The sequence below is a fragment of the Rhinolophus sinicus genome, chromosome 13 (assembly GCF_057876585.1).
Source record: "Rhinolophus sinicus isolate RSI-liver-muscle chromosome 13, RSI-T2T, whole genome shotgun sequence".
NCBI lineage: Eukaryota > Metazoa > Chordata > Mammalia > Chiroptera > Rhinolophidae > Rhinolophus > Rhinolophus sinicus.
Window position 1 is genome coordinate 3,056,326 of NC_142513.1, and position 26,903 is coordinate 3,083,228.

A 26,903-nucleotide genomic window follows, 5' to 3' on the forward strand; every position below is an offset into this window, starting at 1 on the left:
TACTCCATTTTGAATTACAAAATACTGTTTAGAAAGATTCATTACCCTGAATGCCAATCAGTGCGGGTTTGGGTCACTCATAGATATCGCCTGACAAAACTGATTTTCAAAAGGTGAGGGGAAGGGGGACCTCTAAAACAAATTTAGTCATTATTCCTGAGCTTTTCGGACACAATTATAAGCACTGAATGTTGTAAACAAGTCTCTTGAAGTCTGCTTTTAAAAGCAAAATAGGACATGTTTATTTGGTGGAAATTGCAAATGGGCACCTACCAGAGAAATGAAAGCGTTGCCCTCATGTTACCCAAATGGGTGTTATGGCTGTGGATAAATTTCTATGATGGCATTGTACTCAGATTCTAAAAGTACTAACTCTCAAAGAGCTGGGATGGAAGTGAAGGTGCCCTGCTCTGAAAACTCTATTAGATGACTCAAGCAAGTGGCTCTGGTGATGACAAAGGCCACATCAGATGCATGCTACAAGTTCAGCGAGAATGGCTTTGTGAAATGTGAGCAGAAAACACAATATCACGAAACTAGCATTTCATGTGCCGTGTGATTTAAAGGGGCATATGCAAGAAGATGAATAAATTCAATATTATACATACAAATTTGCCTACTGCGTCTGTACCTTTATACGTTACATCTCAGATTGGCCCCCAAATTCCTTTTGATCTTTGCAATGAGAAAATAGGGCTCGTATATGTTGGGACATATGTGGTAAGTAGCTGCATTTTACGATTTATTGATAACTGGTATCTTAGGTTCTTGTGTCAGTGATTTATTGAGGAGGCGCTTCTGGGAGAAACTTGAAGGAAGTGAGAGAAACGGGAAGAAGTTAGACAAAATATGGTTTCCGGAGAGTCCACAGGAGCTCTGGAATATGAATACATCACAAAATGTGTCCCCCTCAGGGGCAAAAGGGCTGAGTGGTCACAGCCTCATCAGTCAGTCAGTGACTGCAGGCCACCCCCCGGTGGTTGTATGTGTATTGGGAGCGAAGAGGTTCCCTACAGCCAAGGGCAATCCTTTAGAAAAGGGTACAGCTAAGAAACATAAGCAGCTGTCACCCTCCACAGCCAGGACAAAGGCACGGGTGGTGCTTGACATGAAAAGTGGTCTGGGAAAGACACCAGCAGCATCAATGACAACCATCGCCTTGGAGCACACAGCACATGGACTGTCACTGGCTGACTGCACCAGTCTTGGTTCTCCGCTACCTAGGAAGCCAGAGGAGGCTGGGATACACACCTGTTGTTCTGAGCTCAGCAGCCATTCCTCCAGTCTGATTCTTTCTCAGGAAATTTCCCTTCTCCATATAAATTGGCTGGCTTATTACAATCCCTTCTCCAGGAGGGGGCCTATTATACTTGTCTGGCCCAACAGAAAATGCAAGGCCAGGCGTCTGACCCAAACCTTACTAAAGCAGAGTCAATGCCGGGACTTGAATTAGAACGCTGTCTTTCCACCACGAGCTCTGTGGTAGGCTGTAGGCTGGGGCCCCTGGGGCCACCCCACGCCTAGGGGTGAAGGCCCCCCAGAGGAAAGCTAACTCAGATAGGAAGAGAGATGCACAGAGCCCTGGGGACAGCATCTGGGTCCATGGATCCAGCAGGGACCACCCTGGGCTTCTCATTACATGAGCAAACAAATTCCGTTTTTTGCTTAAACCTTTTTGAGTTGGATTTTGGTCCCTTGCTACCAAGAATTGTGACTCATACAAAAAAAAAAAAAAAAAATGTTTTCCTGCCTCTTACAGACATTACTCATTTTCCTTGCGCCCCAGGGAGTGAGATGGGTGGGTGCCACAGATACCTGCTGACCCCACCACCACCACCACCCCCCCCCAGCTATATTAAAGGTGGGATTAGGGATTTAGCTAACTCACCTAATGACAGACTTCAAATTCAAGCCTTAACTATCTGCTCCCAGTCCCGGGAAAATCATCTAACGTGTCTGTATATGAGAAACAATCGTGACTTTGATGAGAGAAGCCAGTCTTTCCTATAAAGATGCATTTCCAGAAGACATTGATTAATCTACTTTCCCATTCTTCTAAGCAAAATAATAGAGAAATCATCATTTCCGTGCTTATCTAACTACACAGCTGACTGCTTCGTGACTCCTCAAATTTATTGAGTGGCAAAACTGGAAGCAAAGAAGAAATATGTCCTGTGTCCTCAGAAGCATGCAAAGCCTCAAGCTCTCAGGACCAAAGCAAGTCTTGCTAAACCAGCTGTGGAAAATCGAAGGAGAGATGGAGAAACGTAAACACAAAACCAAGCAAAATCAAAAAGAGCCTCTTCCTCTTCAGGGAGACTTCCAGAGCAAACCAGGTTAAGTGGGTTTTCTGAGCTTGAATGCAGAATTACTTAAAACTCATGAAAAATGTTCCCCATTTCTTAATTTAAAAAATGATATTTATGCTTTGAATGTATAATGAAATGTTACCCTAATGAATCCAAATAATTGAAATTAAACACAACAGGACACACCATAGGATGTAAAAAGTAAAGCAGATAGAGATTAATAAATAAAAAATCAAGAGTTTTCCCCCCTTCACTGAGCAGTGTGAAAAGCAGGGAAGACCCCTATAGACCCAGGAGTCGTTTTAAAAGGAAAAGAATTGCTTCCATATTAAAGCATACAAAACCAATTTCTTTTGAGCCACTAACATGTGGATTATTAAAAAATCAATAACATATTATGTTTAATCCATGTGAATGAAGATAAATGGGAATGTATGTCTTTGGTCCTCAGTAGCCTTGGCTGTAATGCTTTTTGGAATCACTGTTGCATGTAATTTCTGTTGTTTTTGCTATTACACTTGGAGACGCTTTAAAGTCTCAACGTTAGAGGAGACAGGGGGAACTCAAGGAAGTGTGCTTGATTTGCCCTTCAAGAAACAATGTCAGATACACAGTAGATGCTCAGTAAAGAACCGCTGAGTGACTGACTGGATGAAGCCACTTCCCCAGGGCAGGGCCAAGCGCCAAGAGCAGTCAGATTGATCAAAGTACCAGGACATTAAGAATAGATGGGTCTCATCTGACTAGATTTGGGGTCCACCCGTGTGTGTGTGTGTGTGTGTGTGTGTGTGTGTGTGTGTTTGAATGTGGCTTCATTACTATCATGAAAAAATGGGGAGATTTTACTTAATGGGAAATTCTGAGTCTGGTTTCCCTATAGAGATAAATAAGCCATGAGCTATGATGCTCACCGTACAATGTGATGCCAAGCCTTATTTTTAAATCACATATATGTTTATATATATTTATAAGCCTTATTTTTAAATAACATATATATGTATATTTATATATATACATATATATGTATGTATATATATATATATATATATATATACACATATATATATAGAGAGAGAGAGAGAGCCCAAAAAATGTATACCCATTTTATGAAAGGAAAAAACTGTATTAAAATTGTAATATAATGAATGACGCTAGCATTCATTTGATTAACTTTTGAGCGAACATCATACTACACATTGCTACTGTAATTCAACTTTGAAAAGTAATACATAGATAACATCTCTTAAAATGTGTACATTTTTTGGCACCCCAATATATATAATGATACAAATGATATCTCACCAGCCCTGCAAAATGGATACTGTTATTATTGTTCTCGTGTTACGGATGGGGAAACAGGAAGAGAGGAGCTAAGACATGTCCCCACGGCCACGGGATGCTGGATGGTGGCACTGAGACTTGAACCAGCACTGTGCCACTGTCGCCTCTGCTGGACAGGCTGCTGCCTCTCTCCCTCCCGCGTCTCTGCTTTAGAACATTTGCTTTTTAATATTTCTATGTCTGCCTTTTAAAGATATGGCCAGCTCTGTGGTATGTTTCCACGTTGGGGAGAATAGAAACATCTCATGTGCTTGGCACAGAAAAATTTAGAAGTGCTATTCAGTGTACAATGGCTGGGAGCCTGCGTGGGCAGCCAAGCCAGCATTCTGCATCCCGTGTCCGGACAAGGAGCCCCAAAACATTCTTCAGCACCCCATTTGGTCCTTCCTTTCTCCATCTCGGCGACCCTCTCCTTTTCTCTTGCTCTCAGCCTGGGCTTCTGCTTTCCCTCTTTTAGTCATTATTTTCACTCTTGCACATCTGGGAGGCATTTAATGAGATCAATGAAACTACACAAAGGGCCGGGGTCACCTGCGTGCTGAGACAATGGCACGAGTTGCTTGTCAGCGGGGTTCCAGCCTATTGATTCAGAGACTCAAACGCACAGGGCTTTTGGATCAAAACCCTCCACTCCCTTCCTTTGGCTGCAGCCTGGCACATTAGATCAGCCACCTGAACTCCTAAGAACATAAAATCAGTTCGTGCCCAGGGGTCCCTTGGTATTGAATGCAGGCCCCGCGAGTGCACGGGTCCCCCACAAGGGCAGCGAAGCCCAGTCCATGCCCAGACACACACCTGGGCGAGATCAGGAGAGGGAAAGGAGCAGAGAAGAAACTGTGGCCTCGGGCGCAGACCCGAGCGGTGCCCGCCTGCCTGCTGCTCGCAGACCAGCACTAGGGGGCCCCCTTGAAGCTTGGAAGACGATTTCCCATCAAAATAGAAAGTCGTGCTTCGCTTTTTCCGGGTAATAAATTCACAAGGCTTGTTTTTTAACCCCCACCAGAGGTTAAAATAGTTTGAGAAAAAGTTGTGGTAAATTCATGGATAACTTTTGAGGTTATGTGAGGCTGTTGTCAAAAGAAAAAAAAAAAAAAGAAAGAAGGAGAAAGAAAAAAAAAAAAAAGAGCCTTTCTCTCTGCTCATGTAAGACCCAGAATCAGAGAGCCCGTGAGGGCGGATGGGAGGGGGGCTTTGGGCTTTCGTGTTCCTTCTAGAAGGGTCCACGCAGAACTGTGATTGTCAGGCCTCCCTAATGCCACTCGGGGGGATTTGGGGAAGGTGGGGAGGAGATGTTGATTAGCCGGCACTGCGGCTGCATCAGGCTGACTGCCGCCCAGCCAGCTGCCTGCAGCCCAGACTCTGCGGGATCAAAGGCTGCCTCTGCCGCCTTCTGGATTTTTCCATTGCTCTCACTGCAGTCCGGGGCGAGTGCTGGTCAAGGCTTTTGCACTCACTTCTTCCTGGCAGGTACTCAAGAGTAAGAGCAAAAGTTGCAATGTCTGAGTAGGGGTTAAAAAAGAACAAGAACTTTATCGGATTGACGAGAAAGGAGACAGAGGCGGCAGAAGGAAAACAGCGCAGTTAAGGGAGGGGGCGTCGCACATTAACTGTGATTCAGAGACTCAAATGCACTGAGTTCATTTTTCAATCTGCCTTTAGCTAGGGGGGAAAAATAAGGAAATTATAGAAAATTGAGAAACAAACATCTCCGAGAGTGCTTTGCACCCGGGGTGCTTAATGAACACTTAATAATTTCAAATGCTAGTACTTAGAAAAATGGCTTTTGTCCATTCCGGGAACGCCAGGTGCCTCGTAGCAAAAACGGAAAGCTGAAAATGACTGAAAATAATCATTAATGTCTATGTGGAGGGGGATACAAAAATTACCTTTTTTCATGTCTCAGGAAGTTAAGAAAATAAGCAAGCCAAAATTGTAAGAGTTTTAGCAAAGGAAAAGCCTTGGAACTGAACTTGCATTTCTCTACCTCAATGTTTGAACTTGGGCAAGACTCCTAATTAGGATGGAGAGTGGCCACAACTTCCCCCCCCTCCCCAACCCCATGGGGCCATATTGAAAATTAGATGAGGAAAAACATTTGAAGGAAACTCTCCAAACTCTCACGTGGGAAGCAATGCTAGTTGGAGCACATCCTCCATGATTCCTGCCAGCACCCAATGGCGGGGTAAAGAAAGGCCAGTGTGGATGCATTTATCGTGAGGAAGGCCGTGTCCTGGAGCAGAGGTATCATTGCCCAGAGGCCTGAGATGAGGTGGGGCTGGAGCATGGAGGATTATTCAGAGCCCTTCCTTTATCTTCTCTACCTTCCCCTCAGCAGGGAGAGCACCATGCATCCATGTGACGTGAGTTACAGTGCCCTCAAATACCCTCCTAAGTACCCACTAGGTCCCCATGGGAAATTCACCATTCATTACTCATTTGTTTGGCTTGCAGACCTGGGGCGGACAGTTAGCCCACAGTCAGCCCTGGCAATCACCACACCTACAAAGGCCTTTCTAGTTGACGCAGGACCTTCCTTCTCACCATCTCATGTAGCTGGAGGCTCTCCACAGTCCCATGAGTACATTTCCTAGACGGGCCTCATGGGGTTTTCAAGGGCTGGGTTAAATGAATCAGTGTAGGTGAAACCTGCGGACTGGGAATCTCCCGCCACCCCCTTTTACAGATGAGGATCTGAGGCAAAGAGAAGGGATGACCTTTGCCCAAGGATGTAGTAAGAGGGCAAGTCAGGACTCAAAGGAATTCATTCCTCTGAATCCAAAAACAAAATTTCTTCCTCTGCACCAATCTTGGCCTAAAGGAGGCTGAAAAGGATGGGCCGGGGAGATTATTTGGCTTTCCAAAGTCTATTGTAAGAGGGAGATGGAGAAGACCAGGTCTCTGGGATAAGAAAGCACCTGCAAACACAAATACAATTTAAACAGACCTGTGTTCTCAAATTCTAGCTAGATGTTGAAACCTAACCTCTCTCTGTTTAAAAGAGAGATTAGTAAAGAGTTAGTGAGGCAGACGTTAAAGACATACTAGCATCAACACAAGACTTTCTCTTTGGTGAAATCAAGACGCTTAAATGGGAATTGAAAAGAGAATTACTTTCTCATTATGATCAATGTGGTCTATATATCACTTAAAGTTATTTCTTCTCTAAGCTCACCATTGGTGACACCATTCTGCCTCACCTAACTAACACCTTAGTTAGAGACAATCCTAAAGGCTCGCTTGTCTCCAAAACTAAAAAGGCCTTGCCCCTCCTGAAGACCAGGTACCAGGTGGAGGTGGAAGGGAAAAGTTCCAACGAGATGAGCCCTTCCTCATTTTGTACCCCATCTGGAGACCTGTTGATCATGTCTGAGGTCCTCACTTCTCATCCTGCCCCATCCTCTGATCCCATTTGGCTGCGGGCTCCAGCACATCACATAGAAAATTCTAGAACAAAACTCAGGTTTCTTTTGCAGGCTCTGCTGAGAAGGGGCTCTCTCCCAACTCCAAGATGAGAAGGGTTTTCAGAAAGTCCTTCAAAAGCAGGACAGCCTCCATTTCAGGTTTAAGATTGAAGGTATCCTCTCTCTCTCTCTCTCTCTCTCTCTCTCTCTCTCTCTCTCTCGTTTTTTCTTTTTAATTTTTAACATAAACATGCATTTATCTTTCAATACCCTTATTTCAACTTCTCTTTAAATGACTAAATGGTCCTACTCTCCCACCTCCCCACCTGGACCAGATTCGTGCCCTGGCCATTTTTGCCTTCCCACCTCTGTCTGCGCAGAAATCAGAATTCAGAATGTGTCATTCCGTTTCTACAGGAATCTATTAATGATTGCCAAGGGAAACACTTAGCATTTTAGATAAATAAGTAAATAGTAGTTAAGTGCTGTGCGCCTCAATTTCCAGCAGTTTAGTGTGTATGGCAAAAATATATATATATATATATGGTCCAAGGAGGGAAAAGCATGATAAAGAATGACAGCCTTTGGGTCTTCTGCAAGCCTGCATTGCTCCCATCTGCGGGGAGGGGGGCCGGATGGAGCGGCCTTGGGGAGGGGCGTCGTCGGAAGCACGGCCCCTCCTCCCTGCGGTCTTGCCTCTGCGGGCGCGCGCGCCCTTGTCCGCTGCCGCCGGCCTTGTGAGGACCCCGCATTGGGACGCTTAATCGTATCAGCGAGCTTACCGCATTGCATGTGTAATGACTTGTTTACCAGTCTGTACCGGCTCCCTCTGCCAGACTGGGCTCTCCCTAAGGACAAGGGCCGTGTCGTGTTCTTATTTGCCTCTCTTCCTGCTCCCACACACTGCCTGGCACAGAGCACACCCCGGTAATTGCATGTGAACCTCGGGCTGTGTGACTCTAATCTATTTCACAAAGGTGTCTCGGTTCACCAACCCTTCCCTGAGCTCCGGGAGAAGAGGCTTCATACACCTTCTGCTTCTTCCCTCTCCAGGGGTGTGAGGGAGCTCAACCGTTCACAGATACAGGCTGAATTTCATTAAACCATGAGTCAGAGATGGTTTGGGCGTCTGTGGTGTTGACCTGCCTGGCCCCCTCTCCTTCTGGGAAACCATCACTCCTTTACTCTTAATGGCTGTAGCAGAGGTGACCCCAACTCATCCCTCCACACAAGGCACGACCCAGACCTAGACATTCAAATCCCTAGTGATGGATTCAGGAGAGATGCCGGGCCTGAAACAGGCCAATGAGATTTCATCTGGGGACTTGGGTTATGAACAGGAGTCAAGCCAACATGGGTGTGGACAGGCTGGGCAGGTACCACAGGAGCCAGTGATGATGACGGAGAATAAAGAGGAGCCAAGAGATCGAGAGAAACTGAATCCCAGTGACATCACTGACACCTCTGGACCCAGCCAAGCCTGAAGCCACTATTTCTGTTACGTGAGATAACGAATTTTTTGTTTGGCCAATTCGAGCTGAGTCTCTTTTCCTCATAGCCCAAAGAGTCCTCCGTAATGCAGACATGCAGGGTTTAAATTTCCACCTCTGCTAGCAACATTTCAGAGTAAGAGAACCAGGGCGTCTGTTTGGGGATAAGAAAAGCTTGCAAAGAGAAACATTGCTATTGTATTGGCAGCTGCAGCCCTGGGAGCCTTCTCATTTTATCCCGGGAGTCTGGGCTGTGGCCCCAGATCCCACACCAAAGCAGAAAGTGCTGAGAAATTCATCACTCTGGCTTGTGTTGATAATGAGGAATGAAGACAGTCTCAGCCTTTGACTAAAGCCACATATATCACTGTTTGCTTCCCCGAGCTCCCCAGCGACCTGAGTTTTCTGGGAGTTAGCTGAGTAACACTTTGGGCTCAGAAGCCTGCAAATCAATTCATCTCTTCTGCAAGTTCCTAACCGGGTCTAATGAATTGGCGAGGCACAGAGGAAGCCCTGAGTGGCTGGGTGCCCTTTGCAGGGACGGGCTCTCTGGGAGCAGACTGAGACATCGTGCCTCGGCTGAGGAACAAATCTATTAATATTTGGAGAGAACATCAAATGTACCCAGTGGATTCAAAGTTTGGTCAAGAGAAACTCACTTCTCTGTGATTAAAAAATAAAAAAGTCTTATCATCCCTCCATGTTTTTTTTCGCTGGATAACGCCATCCTGCCACAGTCTGTTTAGGCAAATGGATCTCCCAGTGGGATGCAAAGTCAGGTGGAAAGGCCCTTTTGTCCAAGGGCATTAAAAGAAGTACCTTTTGCCGGTCTAAGGGACTTTTTAGAAAGTGTGATAAGATCAAGGAAAGAAGAGGTACTCTAATATGCGACTGATGGAAATGGAAATTGGGAAGCAATTTGGAAGTATCTACTTAAAACTGCACAACACAACACTCAAGGCCCAGCAATGCTCTTCTCCCGTCTGCCCTGGAGAAAACCTCTGCTTGGGCCAAGGAGTTTCCAACAGTGGGTCCAAGGAGCATGATGCAATAATGAGCCACTGGAGATGACCAAGTGACCCATTGTGAGAATGGCTATGTAAATTAGGGTATTCTGTGCCAGACTCTGTCCCCATTTACGAGGTTGAGATAGGTCTGTAAGTATTAACAGTGTGCAAAACTATGTCGTTGAATAAGAAAAGAAAAAAAAAAGCTTTACAATGAAATGTGCAGTGTGGTACCACTCCTGTTTTACATATATATATATATATATATATATATATATATAGAGAGAGAGAGAGAGAGAGAGAGAGAGAGAGAGAGAGACAAAGAGAGAAGAGAGAAAGAACGATCTGGCAGATGTACTTCAAACTCCAAACCAAACAATAGTTTTATCTGTGGGGGAGGAAGATTGGGAGTGAGGGGTGGGGGGGAGAGTGGGGGGGAGCAAAGCAAACATTAACCTCATTTTAATATGTCAAAAGTAGTATCAGTCATTCATGATTACACATGTGATTAAAAACTGATAATTAACTTTCTTATTCCTGTAGGTGGAGCATCGCTTTTTCCAAGTTCTTGTTAAACGCGGACATGCCCGGTCTCAGGCGCCTTCTCCTCAGCCTCCTGGCACCCACTCTATCCACCCCAATCCGTGTTCCACTCTGCGCCCAGAGGCATCTTTTTAAAACCTACATTGGGTGGTTTCTCCTGCGTTCCTGCCCTGCACCCAGATCCTTCAGTGGCTCAGGATTGTTCTCAGGAGAAAGACGAACCCCCCCACCCTAACCCCCCCTGCAAAATCCTGCCCATGTGTCAATCCCCTCCCCCCCCCCATCTCCTCTCACAATGCCCTGGGCACAGACGCATTTCTCACCACTCCACCTACCACAGACAGCACGCCCACAGCGCCCAAGTGGGCTCAGGTCAACATCTCACCCCCAATGAGGCAGAGAAGGTGGAGCCTTCCAGTGTGTGTGTGAGGGTGGGGGAGTGGGAGGGGTCTTGACAGAAGTCTCTTGAATGGAGAGTTTAAATCTATAGATGTCAAGGCTTTACCAAAGTTGAGGAAATACTAGATTAGACAATACCAGCCAACAGGGATCCTAGTGACAGAGCAAAGGAGGATATAGCAGCACAACCAGAGTCCCAGGGAGAGGCTCAGACCCCCCGGGGTGGGGGGTTGTGATCTCAAGCTTACAGTTAAATAAAACAGAATGACATAGTGAGAAACCTATTCTCTTATAATCCCTCTAATTAAGGAAAGAAGAAAGTCTCAACTGGGTGCTAGGGCATCTGGAGTGCCTCCCTTACACTTCCCAAAATCTCGGTTTAGCAAAGGGAGCAGACCTCGAGCTCCTGGCCTTCCGCCCACAACACATTCTAGCTAGAATGTATGTACCAAAAACACCATTCCTAGTGTTTTTACTCTGTAACGTCCTCTCAGTGGCACGTGATGTTGGCTTTCTGTGTCGGTAACGATTAAGAGCTTCTCTTTAAGGTAAATGTATTTACGTTTTATGTACAAATAGAAAAATAAATAAAATAAATGTATTTGCATGTTTTGCAAGTGAGCCTGAAGGATAACACAAGCACATGATCATCTAGGTGGCGTGAAGCAGATGTGACACTTCTGAAGGTGGCGGATGGATTATTTGCATTTAGAAAACACTGTTGACCACCAGATGTACCATCTCGGTGGCCTTGGGCAAGTCACTGAATGCCTCTCTGCGTCTCAGTTCCTCTGTCCGCAAAGTGAGAACGACAGTCACTCATCACAAGTTTGTCATGGAGATTAAGTGGGGATGAACCTCCTAAGTGCAAAGTGGCTTCTGAGTTTAGTTACTGAGGGAGTGTTCTCAAATCTCACTTTAAAATGTAGCCTTGAACTTCACCGTGTTTACTGCTAGAAGCCATGCCAGCTGCAGGAAATTGCAAAACCATAAACTCAGTGTAGTTCTTATCACTCAATGCAACATCTCCCTTCATCAGTATGACTTCAGATGTGTCATCCAGGCACAGGCCACCCTCACTCCTCTTTAGTGCTCCCATTTTAGTCTGTGTACCCTCAGAAGCAGCACGACCTCCAGTGCCCAGCAAAAGCCCGACTAATTAACCTCCACTACAGCAACATTCTCCATTCAGTTCCGCAAAATGCATTTCTAAGGAAATGTGTAAGAGCACTCTTTATACAATGGAATGTTTGAATGTGTCCCAGCTTTGGAGTACATAGAACAGGTCTCAGTTAATGGAGCAGGTCCTTTTAACACAAAGCGTTTCAATAATAATAATAGTTTAAAAAATAGAAGCTGATATGTTATCGGCAAGGGAGAAAGCGATGTGCGTATAAACCCAAAAACAGAGCAAACCTAATTATGAGATTCTTTTTTGCAGCCCGGGGTCAATAACTGTGACAGTAGGAGACCGGGAATAGGGCTGCGTGCAGGTGGGTTTTAAGCTCCCTGAGACTAGAAAGCCCCACTTGAAATGCAAACAGATTTCAAGGATGTTGTGTTCATCCCCACTGCACCCCACATCCTGAGAAGAAAAAGTGTCCATTTCAGAGCAGTGACGTCATCAGAAGGGTGTTGGGAATTGTGTAACCACAACAAAAGGGTACCGGCAGAGGCTTTCACTCGGGTGGTGTCACCCACTTTGTATGGATGTGTGGGTTTTTCAATTGCTTTCTGTAATGGAAAGATAACACTTGAATGAGAACATGTGTGCACGCACGCACACGCACATACCTGCAAAGCTTCTCTTCTTAAGTGGGACCCTAACTTGGGAAGTAAACATTACAGCGACCATTTTCATGACAAGACTTGGTGGTGAATTTCCCCTTAAGCTAGAAGACACGGTCTTTCCCGCACCTGCACCAGCTGGCATGGGGTCATTGCCAAACAGAGACAGCCCCCAATTCCTAAGCTGGCACCAGAAAGACAGGTGTTCTGGGGCGAGGAGAAACCACCCAGCAGGGTCCCAGCACACCTTTAACCTGTACCCTGACTTTTGAGATGTGCTGTCCCCCTCACTTCCCAGAAGACACACCTCCAATACCTTAGTTAAGCCCCACTATAGCAACCAACCCATTAAGATGTCATAACCATTTTAGAGGCTTAATGCTAAAACCAAATGGCGTATCCTGACCAGCAAAGTGGGGACACTTGAGAATTTCTCACTCCCCTGCTCAGGGGGAGGATTCGCTGTTCATCTTCAAAGCAGCCTAACGGATGGTCTCTTTTTTTCCTTTACAGCAGTGGCCCCAAACATATTGTGAGAATTTCTGCTCAGAGTTGTAGACACCAATTATACTCATGACTGGGTTTATAGATTTTCAAAGATGATTTTGACTACAGGTGGTTTTGACTAAAGGACTGGCTTTGGAAATGAATTTCCCACTTAAGATTCTGTCCCACTGTAGTGCAAGGGAGGATCGCAGGTCAAAGGACATCAAAATGAACATCTTCAGGTCCAAAGTCACCATCTTCATCTATCTGTGCAGAGCTTCCATCTGTACCAAAACTGAGGTGGTATTAGGTACTGTATTTCCCCGAAAATAAGACCTAGCCAGACAATCAGCTCTAATGCGTCTTTTGGAGCAAAAATTAATATAAGACCCGGTCTTAGGTTACTATAATATAAGAACGGGTCTATAATATAATGTAATAGAACAGAACAGAACAGAACAGAACAGAACAGAACAGAACAGAACAGAACAGAACAGAATAGAATAGAATACATAATACCGGGTCTCATATTAATTCTTGCTCCTAAAGACCCATTAGAGCTGATTGTCCAGCTAGGTCTTATTTTTGGGGAAACAGGGTAGATACCCTTAAGGTTGAAAATGGCAATTCCACAAAATTGAATCTAGCAAGGGGGTCAGGGAAACTGGACGTTTCTTTTTAGATGAAAAAGTTTCTTTTATGAAGAAAAGAAAGATGAAGTTTCTTCTGCGCTGTTCAGCTCACTGCCCCCCTAACTAGATGCCTACTGGATCCTTCTGTTACTGATGAATCTCTGTAACACCACAGAGACGAAACCTCCAGGTTGCACAACCATTTCTTTGTTCTCAAACCTCAAAAGATTTGGGGGCTAGTTGGATAGTCCTTTCCAATGAGCCTGACCTTCAAGGAAGCTCAAGATAAGAGATTTACCTCTGCCTGGTCAGTCATTCACTCAAAAAACACTTACCAAGGAAGTGCTACCATGCCAGGCACTCGTACAAAGGTGGAGGTGACCATCAGCTTGGTAAATAGGATCCTTACTAATTGAAATCTTTGCCACTGGGGAAATGCCACCTAAAATTAATTCATTCACAATGGGGACCAAAATTTCACAGTAAACAGTGAAGAATTAAGGACTTTGAGAATTTATCTTGAAAAACAATGAAACCAAAAGTTATCCTCATCAGTTTTCTCTTGTTCATTTGTCACTTAGTCTCATTCTGCCAATGGTCCCTGCCATCAACTTCATGAAATTTTATCTCTTATGCACGATTTGTGGTTTCACTTGGCAATCAATGTATATAGTGTGAAAATTACCCTGAAGGGCAGGGATGGATGCTAATGGTAAGGATTTTGAGAGGAAGACAGGGAGAGAGTGAGAGAGGGAAAGAGGGGAGAGAGGGAGAGGGAGAGAGGGAGAGAGAGAGAGAGAGAGAGAGAGAGAGAGAGAGAGAGAGAGAGAGAGAGAGACTACATTCATCAGTAATTTATTAGGGAAGGGAAGGTCCTATCCCATGACAATCATTATCTCTCCAGCCAACCTCTGATTGGGGCGTCTCAAAAAGAAAGTTGGGATTACAAGGGCCTTCCCTCAAGTAGATGTTCGCTGTCCTTGGCACATTCACTGCCCGGATAGCTAAGAACCTTCTTTTACGAATCCCTTCAATGAGGCAGCTTGAGCTTCTGAGGTTAAATCCACCTAACTCCACACCTCAACCCTGATCCTAAAGGGAACATGGGTGAGGAAGGACGTCCTTTGAAATATTGATACCCCTGCCCATCCAGTCACTTTTATCCTGGGGTGTCTAGTACTAAATCAACTCTATTAGACATCTGTAAAGAAGCTTCCAGCTTCCCCCACCCGCTTGCCAGAAACCTAGCTGGGATGGACCATTGAATTTAGGTTTAAAAAAATGGACTCAGTTCTCAGGAGAGCCTCAACAACGCCGATCACTATAAAAACCTTATAATTTAGGTCTTTATCTTTCATAACTCCTCTGGCCTTCTGCTTACAGATGGCTTCACTGCCAAGCCATCTGTTAATTCAAATGATTAGTTCCAAGCTATCAGAATGGTTTAAAAGAGAGGGAAATTAAGCATCCTTTTAAAAAAAATGTTTTTCAATAACATCCTCTCTCTCTCTCATCCTCATCAATTATTGACAGGAAGATTCTCCAAAAATAAAGAAGACAATCACTTACGTCTTATTTCAGCCCCTGGACACAAGTATTCCTGACTACTTATTTTTAAATGTTTTACTGATTCTAGTCAGCCTATAAAGATCAGGGCCAAAGGTTTTCCCTACTTTTTAATCGGAAAATCTGCCCCCCTCCACAGATCATTATCAATTTTTGGTTGGATTTCATCAAGTTCCCCCAAATCATAGCCCCTCAGGTCACTCAGAACAGATCACCCTACATTACCCTGCCAGAGAAAACAGGTCCACCCCCCAAAAAATATGCACCCTTGCATTCCCTCACAAGCATACTCATGCGCGTACACACACACACACACACACACACACACACACACACACACACACACACACACACACGGGACAGTCGGCTCCCTCACTGAGAAGACAGCTCTGATCTCTCCGCCCAGGACCTGCCAGGTCAAAGGAGACAAGAAAGTTGTTTGTAAACGGTGGACACCAAGGCCCATCTTTCAGTTCCTTTGAAGTTAAAGCACTTTGTCTTCAAACACCCACCACTCTCGGAGGGCCTGTCACTCCACTATGAAATATTGGCATTGGCAAGTGGTGGTACTCACATCCCCAAACCCTTTGATTTCCAGGCGGCATTGATTTGAATGCACTCTACCACCCTCCAATGAGATGGTATCCATCATGATCCATCCAGCCCGGCTTGCTGGCATCGCTGTTCCCCTGACACTTCAATAAGGAGCAGGGGGTGATTAATATTCCCCGGGCCAGTGCTCAGACCACACCCAGCTGTCTCACAGCTGCCCTTTGGGGAGCTCCTTCGTGATCCTCCTAACTGCAGGGGAGAGAGCCCTTTGAAAATGGGCACCGGTGACCCAGGCCTCTGGCTCAACGAGCTGCTCAAATAATAAACATGAAAGTACAGACATATATCACCATTCGAGGCTATTGCTGTGACATTGTCACCGACACTGGGGGCCTACGTTCCCAAGGGGAATTTGAACTATGGCTAGCCTCTTATTTCTTGGCTCCACATTCAGATTTTGTTTCTGACTTTTTTTTCTCTTTTCTGTCCAGGTACGGTTTTGTCCACCATTCATGGGCACCCCCAGTTTGGGGTGCCATTTAGGATTGTGGTATGACAGCCAATGTTGAGAAAAGAAGTGCACAGAAGTGAGATTTCTCCCAACATGGAGGGAGTCGGAAGATGCCCACTGTTGTCAGTCTGTGGGAGGGAGCAGGACAATTCCCTGAGGCTGAGAGAAGCTTTTAGGGGAAGAAGGGATGAAAAGGACAATGAAATGCAGAGGCTTTCCAAATGGTCTCTCTGATCCCCCTGGGTCCCCCACGGTCACCATGAGCACACCTGGCGCAGGTGCAAATTAGGAGGAGGCACCCACTTCTATTGGAGGGTATGTGGAATGGCGCCCCCTGTGGGACGAGGGGAGAAGAGTCGGGGCTCCTTGCTTTGGGCTGACCCGGCCCCACAGCCAAAGCACAAGGCCAGACAAATTGGGTGCTGGCTGGCTTTCAGCCCCTATTGGCACAATCCACACAGCCACACACGGGGGCCCTGACCATCCGCTGTGCAGCCTGCCACTGGGCCTTCTTCCTAAGGAGAACCTAGTGAGTCCCACAGCCCAATGAACCCGTCAGGATGGAGGCTACCTGTAACCACTTGGACAACACTTTCCCCGAGTGTGGGACATGCCCTGCTGGTGATGATTCCGTCTTAATGATTTCATGTTGATTTAGGTTTCAAATAGAACTCTCTTACAGTAAGAATACAGCCGGTGTGTATCGTGCACACTGAATGTCCATGTGTGCCACTGCCTTTTCCACATAGAAACGCACATAGAAACGCGTTTTAAGGTCACTTCTGTTGGTTTGGGGATAGGGGAAAATTTGTGAGAGTGGTGTAGTGGTTGAATCGTGGCCCCCCAAAAAATATATGTCCAAGTCCTAACCCACAGAACCTGAGACTGTGACCTTACTTGGAAAAGGGGTCTTTGCAGATATAATAAATTAAAAATCTCAAGATAAGATGCTCCTGGATTTAGGGTGGGCTCTGAATCCCATGGTGAGTGTCCTTCTAAGGGAAGGACAGAGGGAGCTCTGACCCCCAGAAGCACAGGGGAGAAGGCCACGAGAAGACAGAAGCAGTAGACGGAGTGACGCTGCCACAAGCCAAGGAAGCCTGGGGCCAGCAGAAGCTGGAAGAGGCAGGAAGGACCCTCTCTTGGAGCTTTGGGGGAAGCAGGAGACTCCTGACCCCCAGAACCATAAGAAACTCGCTTTTTGTTGTATTAAGCCACCACGTTTCTGGCAATTTCTTCAGCAGCCCTTGGAAACTAGTACAGATGGTACCCAATGGAAACAGTGACTTCAATGGCTTCCTGTGTCTTCCATGCAGCCCAGCACACACCAGCCCACCTGGACTCAACGTGCCTTCCCCAGGTCCCCCGTTCTCGCCCCGGAGCATTTACTCACCACTCCCTAGTACAGAGAGCCTCTGTTCTATTCTCTCTACATCCGAATTTCCAGAAGAAGTCCTATATCTCCCTAGAAAACACCCCCTTTGGGTTCCTCCCTTAACACTGGCCTCGTCCTCCACTAAACAACGGAGACCCTTATTACCGCATGTCTCACATTCATTTGGCACGCAGCATATGCCAATTGGTATGCATGCATGCTTATTATGCTCAGTAGATAATAACAGCCAACATTTATCTGCTTTACAGTCTGCAGAGCCCTTGCCACACACAGTGGCTCACTTGATCTTCACACAGAGGCATTGAGTGAGTAAGACCTACATCAACAGCCTAGTTCCAAGCAGGAAGCTAACGGACCCACCCCTGTCATTCCCAACGCGATGCAAGCAAAGGGAGTCTGTCTTCACCCTGCTCCACGTTTAGCGACAGCAGAGCTTTTCTTTCTCACCCCTTCAGTGCGTAGCATGGAGCTCAGGGATATAAACATGGAGGCTGAGGTGAGTTGACAGGGGCCGCTTGACTCAACTCTTTTTCAGGTGCTGGGAAGAGAGCTGGTGAGAAAGCTCTGACATCTGGGACAACTGGCAGAGTTCTGGCGGTTTCTGTTAGAAGGGGTGCTATCACCCAAGCACACCCCACTGGGCAATTCCATTGGTTGTATCTATTTGAGAAGGAGGAAACTAATGTGATTGACGATGAGGGCCACAGAAAATGAAGAAAGGGCAAAGCTGGGCTCCTTGGTTGCATTTGTGCCTTACCCCCACCTCACCTCATCCCAGCCTCTCCCACGCGATCTTAACCCTCCACGTTCCACAGAGACGATGCTTTCCTCCCACAATTGGCCATCCAGTTGAGCAAATACCTATCTTGATTTAAATTCTCACTGAGAGACAAGACTAGTCCTGCCCTTGCCCACTGGAAAGGGCTTTGGGGGCTAGGGGTTGGGAGTTGAGGGGGAGCACAAAGCGCCATCTGCCTGTAGGGGGCACTGGAGCTACACAAAGATAGAGGGAGAGCTGTGAGCCAACTGTCCTGTGGGACCAAAACCTCAGACATCACAGAGCCCAGGGTCAGCCCTTGAGCCAAACAGACAACAATTAGCCACAAAAGGATGGTAATTCAGTCACTGCTGGCCAGATGGGACCCTGCAGCCTTTTCACAGATGGTCTTCATTTTCCCCAGTCAACACCCTGCAAGCAAGGCTAAGATTGGGCTCATTACTGCTGGAGAGAGGGGAGAAAGAGGGGAAATTGAGGTCCAGAGAAGTTAAGCAATTTGTGCTGGTTGCCCAGTGATTAGAACTGAAAATAGCCCGTGTTCCAGGAAGCAGTCTCCATTACTCCGTCCTTCATGCATTTCCGAGCATGATGAAGAGGGCCCCTCTTACCACTCACATGTAAGCGACGTTCCCTGCAGCTCCCACACATAATAACTACTTATGTCTCCATTTCACGTGGACGCTCAAGCCCGTCCACTGACCTATTTCAGCCTTGCAATGGCCCTGTGGAAAGAGTCACCTGAACTTTCTTTCTAAAGACGGGAGGAGGGGCTGGGCACCAAGACTTCCAGTTGGGGGGAATCTGTATGTAGCACACGTGGGCAGTACTCAAGGATGTTGTGGACTTCTCAATATTGGATTCGCAATCAATCTCACTGGGTATTCTCACCCAGTACCCTGTCCACCAGTTTAGGGTCCTGTTGACTGCCCCACAGATGTCACACTTTTGTCATCATCTCACAGGCATCTGTCCCTGCTGCTAAACTTCAGGCTCCTGAGAGCATAGATGACTGTCTCCTGCTCATCCTGCAGCCTGGTACCTTTTCAGACGCAGTTTGGATTCACCTCCAAGGAAACTGTTACCTGTCATGTCTGAAGAAGACTGCCCAAGAGTCCTGCATGCGTCCAGCCCCTCGAGTGGGGGAGGGTGACTGTCTTTTCTCAGCGCCCGGAGTGGCTTGCGCAGTCTATCTGCTTTCATATGAACACGACACTGCAAGAAATTCCCTCTGTACCTGTGGGACAGAGAAGTACATGGATAGTGACCAGTCTTGAGAGCATGTTCCCAGAAGTTGATACACACAAAATTCCACAACGGTGATGCTCAGACAATAAAACCCAAGTCCCTGTGGGGGAGGAGGGGGTTTGGGACAACACAGGCTCTAAGTAGCTTGTCAGCTCTTAGAAACCCCTTATCCCTTCTATCCTCGTTTTCGTTCCATGACATGGGGATAAAACAGGACCTAACTCATGAGGTGTGGTAGGGCTTAATGATGCAGTGCTTGTAAAACGCTTCCCAAAATGCTTAGCACATAGCAAGTACTTACTAAAGGTTAGTTGCTGTACCTAAATACTGAACCCTATGGTCGTACACTTACTAAACAGACTTCTGATAGCGCATTCTGCAATGACAGAAATGCTCTATAATCTGCATTGTGAGCATTGAAATGTAGCCAGTGTGTCTGAGGAACTGAGTTTTACATTTTATTTCATTTTAATGGACTCAAGTAGCCACACGCGGCTAACGGCTAATGCACTGGGCAGCGCAGGTCTAAAGGGTCTCCCTGGAAAACATGGGCATTGCAGACCATGCAGAGAAGCCTTTCTAGATGATCTGGTCTAATCTCCAAAGCAAATTATTCACGTTCCAGTGGGAGGGCATAACAACGACAGAAAAAGAAAATTCTAGAGCTCTTATTTATAGTTAATTATTTTCATACAGACTCTCTTATGTCTATCGTTGCATGCCCTTTATAATGTACATAATACATGGTTGGAGTAGAACACATGTATCGTTTGTAAATGAACAAGTATGCATTTGTTAGGGTGCAGGCTCAAAACCATTTACAACCTGTAGTAAGAATGTGCAACAAACAACAGATCAGCAAGCTAGTCTAGCGCCCCCATGTTGCAGGTGACAGAACTGAGACCCCAAGCCGCTGTGATGTGCCCTGAGACACAGGCAGACCAGTTGGTCAAGCGGGAGTTAGGCTCTGACCCAGGGCTCTGTACCATTTTGTAGAGGTCACCATCAGTGGTCAGCTCTTTAAAAGGATCTTTGCTCTGCTTCTAGCTGCCTGGTCAAGCCACAAAGACTCCCTTCTCTTTATAAACCTCAGTTCACAAGAATTCTAGTCCCATGACGCTCTTTCAAACCACCTGGCTGAGGAGGAAGGTGAGGCAACCCGCTTGGCCATTTTCCTTTCTCATTTGTCTGAGCTGCCGACATCCAGCCGCAGTCCCATGATCACCAGGGCTGCTCGCAGAATTTTAATTAAGGTCTGCAGTATGAATGCAGTATCCTCTTGGGTGCTGATTTTTACGGCACCAACAATGAGAAAGTGACTTTTTGTTCATTTTCCCTGGTGTTTGGGAGGGGCTCCACGTACACGGTAATGTTGCCTCCCCGGCCTTGAACAGGAGCTGTCATTCCCCAGGGGTGCCTGCCTTGTTTTTTGAAGCAGTCCATCACTGCTTGTCAAGACCACAGGTTCCTGAAAGAGCTATCTGAGCCGTGGTGGAAAGTAACAGGGCTGCTGTTTCGATAATGACAAGCCCCTGAACCCGTCGGGGCTCCTGCTGGACTGGGGCGGAGAGTGATTTCAAACTGCAGAAACAAAGGGAGGAAGGAAGGTGGGGGGGTCACAGGGAGAATTCTTCTATGTGCTGTGGGTCACCTTTGCCCCCAAGTCCGTGGGTGACTGCCACACGCTTGCAGGTGTTAAGAATGGCACAGTTTGAACTGCAGGGAGGTTTTGCTTTTGGAAAGTGTCCAAGCAAGGCACTCCACTCAATGAAAATAACTAGGAGCCTGCTGGGAGAGTCCTGGCCCCTGAATTCAGATCTCATTCAGGGGGAATTTCAACCCTTTGGACCTTGGGGGGAGAACCCAAGTGGATCTTGGCGTTGTCCTCAAAGCAATACTTTGTTAAATATGGGCAGGGTCTGTTTCTTTCTCTCCTGGGTTCTCCCAGAACATTCCACGTGCAACCCCTCATGGAGCAGGTCCACCCTGGGGATGAACAGCCAGGGTGACACAGGCTCCCCATCACCAGTCACGCCAGGCCTCCTGCCGGTAGGTGGCCCCGTGACTGCCTGTCACCTTCACCAGCTGCACGGCCACAGCCGGTGCTGGAGTGTTGACTACTAACGGTCCACACTTAGCCCCTCTCTAGAGGATTGCCCTTGGCAGATGGGTGCCATCTTGCCTGGAGAGACCTGGGGGAGTTTGCACACACACACCCCTCTCAGGAAAGACCATTAGCCATTGACTGACTGTCATGGGATATGACAGCCCAGTCCCTTTGCTTCTAAGTAGGACAGTCTCTGGTGCATCTCACACTCCAGAGCTCCCCATGGGATCAGGCAGGACTGGATCGCCAACACCAAATCTTTGCTTAGCTCTCCCCTTGCCCTGATCTGCTTCCTTCACTCCCTTACAAGCCTCCTGAGAGTCGGCCCTCCATAAGTTACTTGGCCAAGAATCGCCACCTCAGGCTTTATTTCCCGTGAGCCCAACCGCAGACGCGTGATTTGACTGTCTTTTCCTCCTTCCCTTCTCCTCACTCCCATTCACCTACTTCCGTCAGAGATATTCACTTGGGTGTGTTTGATAAACACCCTTCAATATGCACATGTCCTGATAAACATGTCGTGTCACTTTTGTGCATGACATTGCACCATAGAGCCATTCTTTTGCTTACTTTATTTCTACTCGAGGTCATGTTTATGAGATCAATCTAGATTTCTGTATTTATGTCTAATTTGCTGCTTTCAGCTGGCCTGTATAGTGGTTTACTTTTTTTTAATAACCTGCCATTTAAGGTCCCGATTTTAAATCCAACTCCTAGGCTCAGCGTACCCTCTGCTCTCTTGGTCTCTCTCTGTCGGTCTTCCTTTAAGAGCATAGGTTATTGACACTGCTATAAGATCAGTGTGACATCTTTGTTTGTAGCCCTCATAGAAAACCCATCAGAAAAAAGTCTTCTTACCCCACATTCAGCTCCAGCAGGGACAACGACAACTGGTTGCCCAAAGTCAAGAGCTCAGGGGACTAGTATTGGCTGGAGTGCAGTAGGAAGCTCATAAAAGGAGACAGGGGAGGTTTTTGTCATGTATCTTGATGCTGCCTGAAAACCACTAACCACCCTGCCTCCTCCAACCCCACCCTGTCCCCTTCTCCAAGGAGAGTCTTACAGGTTTACACGCCTACCTCACACATGCTCATCCTGGGGAAAGAACATGTGGCCTGCCATATTATTCCTCTCTTGATCCCATAGAAGGAAATAACAAAGCAAAGAGAAGTAAAGTGGAGGTATGGTCGACCCTTTGTGTCCCCACTAAGCAGAATCTGGGACCATGGTTAAAGCTTCTGGTGTCATGGGGAATGTGACAAAGGACCCCAACCATGTGTAGTGGTGGCCATCACATCTCTACGTCCGGTTGTATTTCCAACTCACTTCAGAGACTGAGCTCTCCTTACTGACAGTCTAATCTCACTGAACAAGTAAATTGTGCCATGGCTAAAGTGAGTAGACACACGCCTCAGACAGACAAACATCTGCTCCGTAAGGAAAAAACACCATCAATTAAGAGAATTACATTTTCAGTGCCCAGGCTTTTCTCTTTTGCTCCTCCCTTCAATGATTAATGTGTAATTTAGGCTTTACAGAGCACCTTTCTCCCACGTAAACTCCCATCTCTTCCTCGTTCATTCTGATTCGCTGGGGACTTCGCAGCTCACTGTTCCGTTTGTCAGAAGCTTCCTAGAACAAGTCTCTGGGTGTTTCATGCTTCATATGGCACTGTACACAGTTACAAATTAATCAATAGAATCCAATTCCATGGTCCAGTGCTTGCTTTAGACATGGCAGAGACGTATTCTGCGAGCTCTCTGAATCCTATGCCTCTAGTTAATGTCAGGGCAATTAGGCATCCAAGTATGAATTTCTACATTTTTTCCATTTCCAGTCTGAAAATGGATCCTGCATTTCCTCATCCTCTCCTTTGACTCATGTACTTTCATTAATGAAAACAGCCATTTTCATTACAGTGTGATATTTAGAGTTAACAACAAACAAGGAGATGGATGAAATGGAATGGAGGGCCCTAAAAAAACTCCAAGTAGGAGTGGAAAGTTAAAATACAGCAAATAAGTGAGAAAAAAAGTGATTAATCCAGGAGTCTGCATCCTTTTTGTACAAGTGTCCAGATAGTAAATATTTTCAACTTTGCAGGCTGCGTACAATCTCTGCCACATATTCTGCGTGTGTGTGTGTGTGTGTGTGTGTGTGTCCTTTTAAAAATTAAAAACCACGTCTAGTGCACAATGGCATTCAAACACAGGTCAAGAGCCAAATTTGACCCATGGTCCATAGTTTTCTATATGGACAAATATTAGTTCTTCCTTACATTATACCGGGGATGCCAAAAAAAATGTATACACATTTTAAGAGATGCTATCTGTGCATTACTTTTCAAAGTTGAATTGAATTATGGTAGCAATGTGTAGTATGACATTCGTTCAAAAGATGGCATTCATCAAATGAATGCTAGCGTCACCATGCGACAGGCAGGACAGTCAGAGAAAATGGCAGAAGCCTGGTTGTTATTCAAGGAGCACAAGACCATTCTGAAGTGGTATTTGAAATTCGAGAACGTTGTGGAAGTACAGCGACAATGGAGGGGTGAGGATGCATCAGAACCTCTAACGCGCCTACCAACTGCACGCATTTGTGATAAGTCTGAGACGCACGGTGCTGTGTGTGACGTGCACAAGAGAAGACCCGGGAGCACTCACACAGCAACACGTCCTGCGGCTTCTGCTGAGGTGTTGGGACAGTTCACACGCTCGCCACAGAAATCTGCCAAACAGTGTTCGCCGCAATCAGAAGGGTCTGGGTGCTGACGGTAACCACTTTGAGCACCTCTTGTAATTGCAGAAGTCAAACGTGACTTGTATTTGCCTTTTGTTATCGGTCTATATTGAGTATTACAATTCTCATACAGTTCTTTCCTTTCTTAAAATGTGTATACATTTTTTTGGCACCTATGCACATTACAGAATATATTTTTGTATTTGAGACACTGGGAGCTTGAAACTAAGAAAATATTTCTTAAACAAGACCTAAAAGTAACAATTATAACTGAAAAGTTAGCTCTGTTTCACTACATCAAAATTATAACTTCTTGATGACAAGAGAATCATAAACAAGGTTAAGAAACAACAAGTCCATTTCAAACAGTACTATGGACTCATTACTCTGATTGACTACCACCATATTCACCCTTATACTAAATACAACTAAAAATGCAGATTAAAATATAAAAACGTTTAAAACTTATATTGCAACATATTGGTGTTAAGGTTAAAAAGTAAGATACATTTAAAAGTCCATATCCAAGTGAAAACTGAAAGCTGAAAAGGTAAGAAAGCTTTCATTTTGAGGGTATTTGCAAAGCCAAGTGAACTTGGTTTTCCATTTTCATGGTCTGCTGCAGTGCGGGGTGCAGAATTCAAATCCAGAATCGATCCAAGGTGACAGTCAAGGGGAAGAGCCAGCTCTAGTCCTGCATAAAGCTGAGACCTCAGAGGATCATATCTCAATAGGTGGGTGAATTAAAAATAACACACCCTACCATCTGGCCAGGAGACAAAAAATCCAATCTTTTCACTGAGTGCAAGGGGTAAAAGTCTCTCTTGTTAATTTCATAACAATGAGACAGTCTTCTCATGAGTTTGCTATCTGAATTCACACTACAGAGTGACATGAAGAAATCTAAAACTAAGAATTTTACTTAAAGTGGTACCCAGTGGGTGCCTCCAGGCACCTAGCAGAAGCAAAAACAAATCATTCCTGAAGAAACTCACATCCAAATCGTCTCAAAGTTCCAAAAATAGTAGCTCACTGTGAAAAATCCGAAAACAAACATGGCCACAAGTTACCAGTATTGCGAGCTAGTACATAAAACGAGTCAAACATGCCAAGACTTCCTATGTTGGCATTATCAGATGCAAAATATTAAGTGTGTCCTTAAAAAAGATGGAAAATAAGAGTAAAGATGAAAGAAATAGAAAAAACAATCCTAAAATCCAAAGGGAACCACAAGAGGCTCCAAATAACCAAAGCAACTTTGAACAAGACAAGTGAAGGAGACAGCATCACACCTCCTGTTTCAAAATCTGTTACAAGGCTAGTGTAATAAAAAAATAGTATGGTACTGGCAGAAAAACAGAACTGTGGACCAATAGAACAGCATAGAGTGCCCGGAAATAAACCCACCTCTTACTGTAAACTGACCGTCAACAGGGGGACAAGAATACACAATGAGAAAGGACAGCCTCTTCAATAAATGGTGCTGGAACAGCTGGATCTCCACATGCAAAGCAATGAAATTGGACCCTTACCTCACACCGTACACAAAAAAACCAACTCAAAATGAATTAAAGACTTAAATGTAAGACCTGAAACTGTAAAACTCTGAGAAGGAAACAGGGGGAAGCTTCTGGATATTGGCCTTGGCAATGATATCTTGGATATGACACCAAAAGCACAGATCACAAAAACAAAAATGAACAAGTGGGACTACATTAAAGTAAAAGGCTCCTGTAGAGAAAAGACAAAATCAACAAATGAAAAGACAATTTACAGAATGGGAGAAAATATTTGCAAACCATATATCTGATAAAAGGTTAATATCCAAAACATATAAGGAACTCATATAACTCAAAAACAAAAAAACAAACAAACAAAGACAACCCATTTTTTAAAATGGGCAAAAGACCTAAATAGACATTTCTCCGTAGAGGATATACAGATGGCCAACAGATATTTGAAAAAGTGCTCAACATCACTAATCATAGGGAAATGCAGATCAAATCCACAACAAAATATCACCTCATACCTGTTAGGATGGCTATTACCAAAAAAAAAAAAAAAAAATTGTTGGCAATGATGGAAAAGGGAATCCTGCACTCTGTTGATGGGAATGCAAATTGGTACATTCAATAGGAAACAATATGGAAAACCGTATGGAGCTTCCTCAAAATGTTAAAAAATAGAACCAGCATATCACCTGGCAATCCCACGTATGGGTATATACCAAAACAAATTAAAATCAGGATCCCAAAAAGGTATCTACACACCCACATTCCTTGCAGCATGATTTAGAAGAGCCAAGATATGGAAAACTACCCAAATGTCCATTAGCAGAAGAATGAATAAAGAAAATGTGGCATATACATACAATGGAATACTACTCAGCCTTAAAAAAGAAAATATTGCCATTTGCTACGACATGGATGAAGTTGAAAGACATTATGCTAAATGAAATAAGCCACGTACAGAAGAACAAATACTACATGGTCCCACTTATATCAGGAATCTAACATAGTCAAACTCATAAAAATATTGAGTAGAATGGTGATTACCAGGGGCTGGAGGGAAAGGGAACAAAGGAGGTGTTGATCAAAGGGTCCAAAATTT

At 45.3% G+C, this 26,903-nt stretch overlaps 1 protein-coding gene across 3 annotated transcripts in view; it reads right to left on the reverse strand.

The window, feature by feature from the left end:
• The window catches only part of ZNF831 (zinc finger protein 831), a 99,746-nt gene that overhangs the window by 24,172 nt on the left and 48,671 nt on the right, over positions 1–26,903 (reverse strand). For all 3 annotated transcript variants that reach the window (XM_019757164.3, XM_074317338.2, XM_074317339.2), the window contains exon 4: positions 19,282–19,433. In XM_019757164.3, coding sequence (XP_019612723.3) covers positions 19,282–19,433 — 152 coding nt within the window. The remainder of the gene's footprint in view (positions 1–19,281; positions 19,434–26,903) is intronic.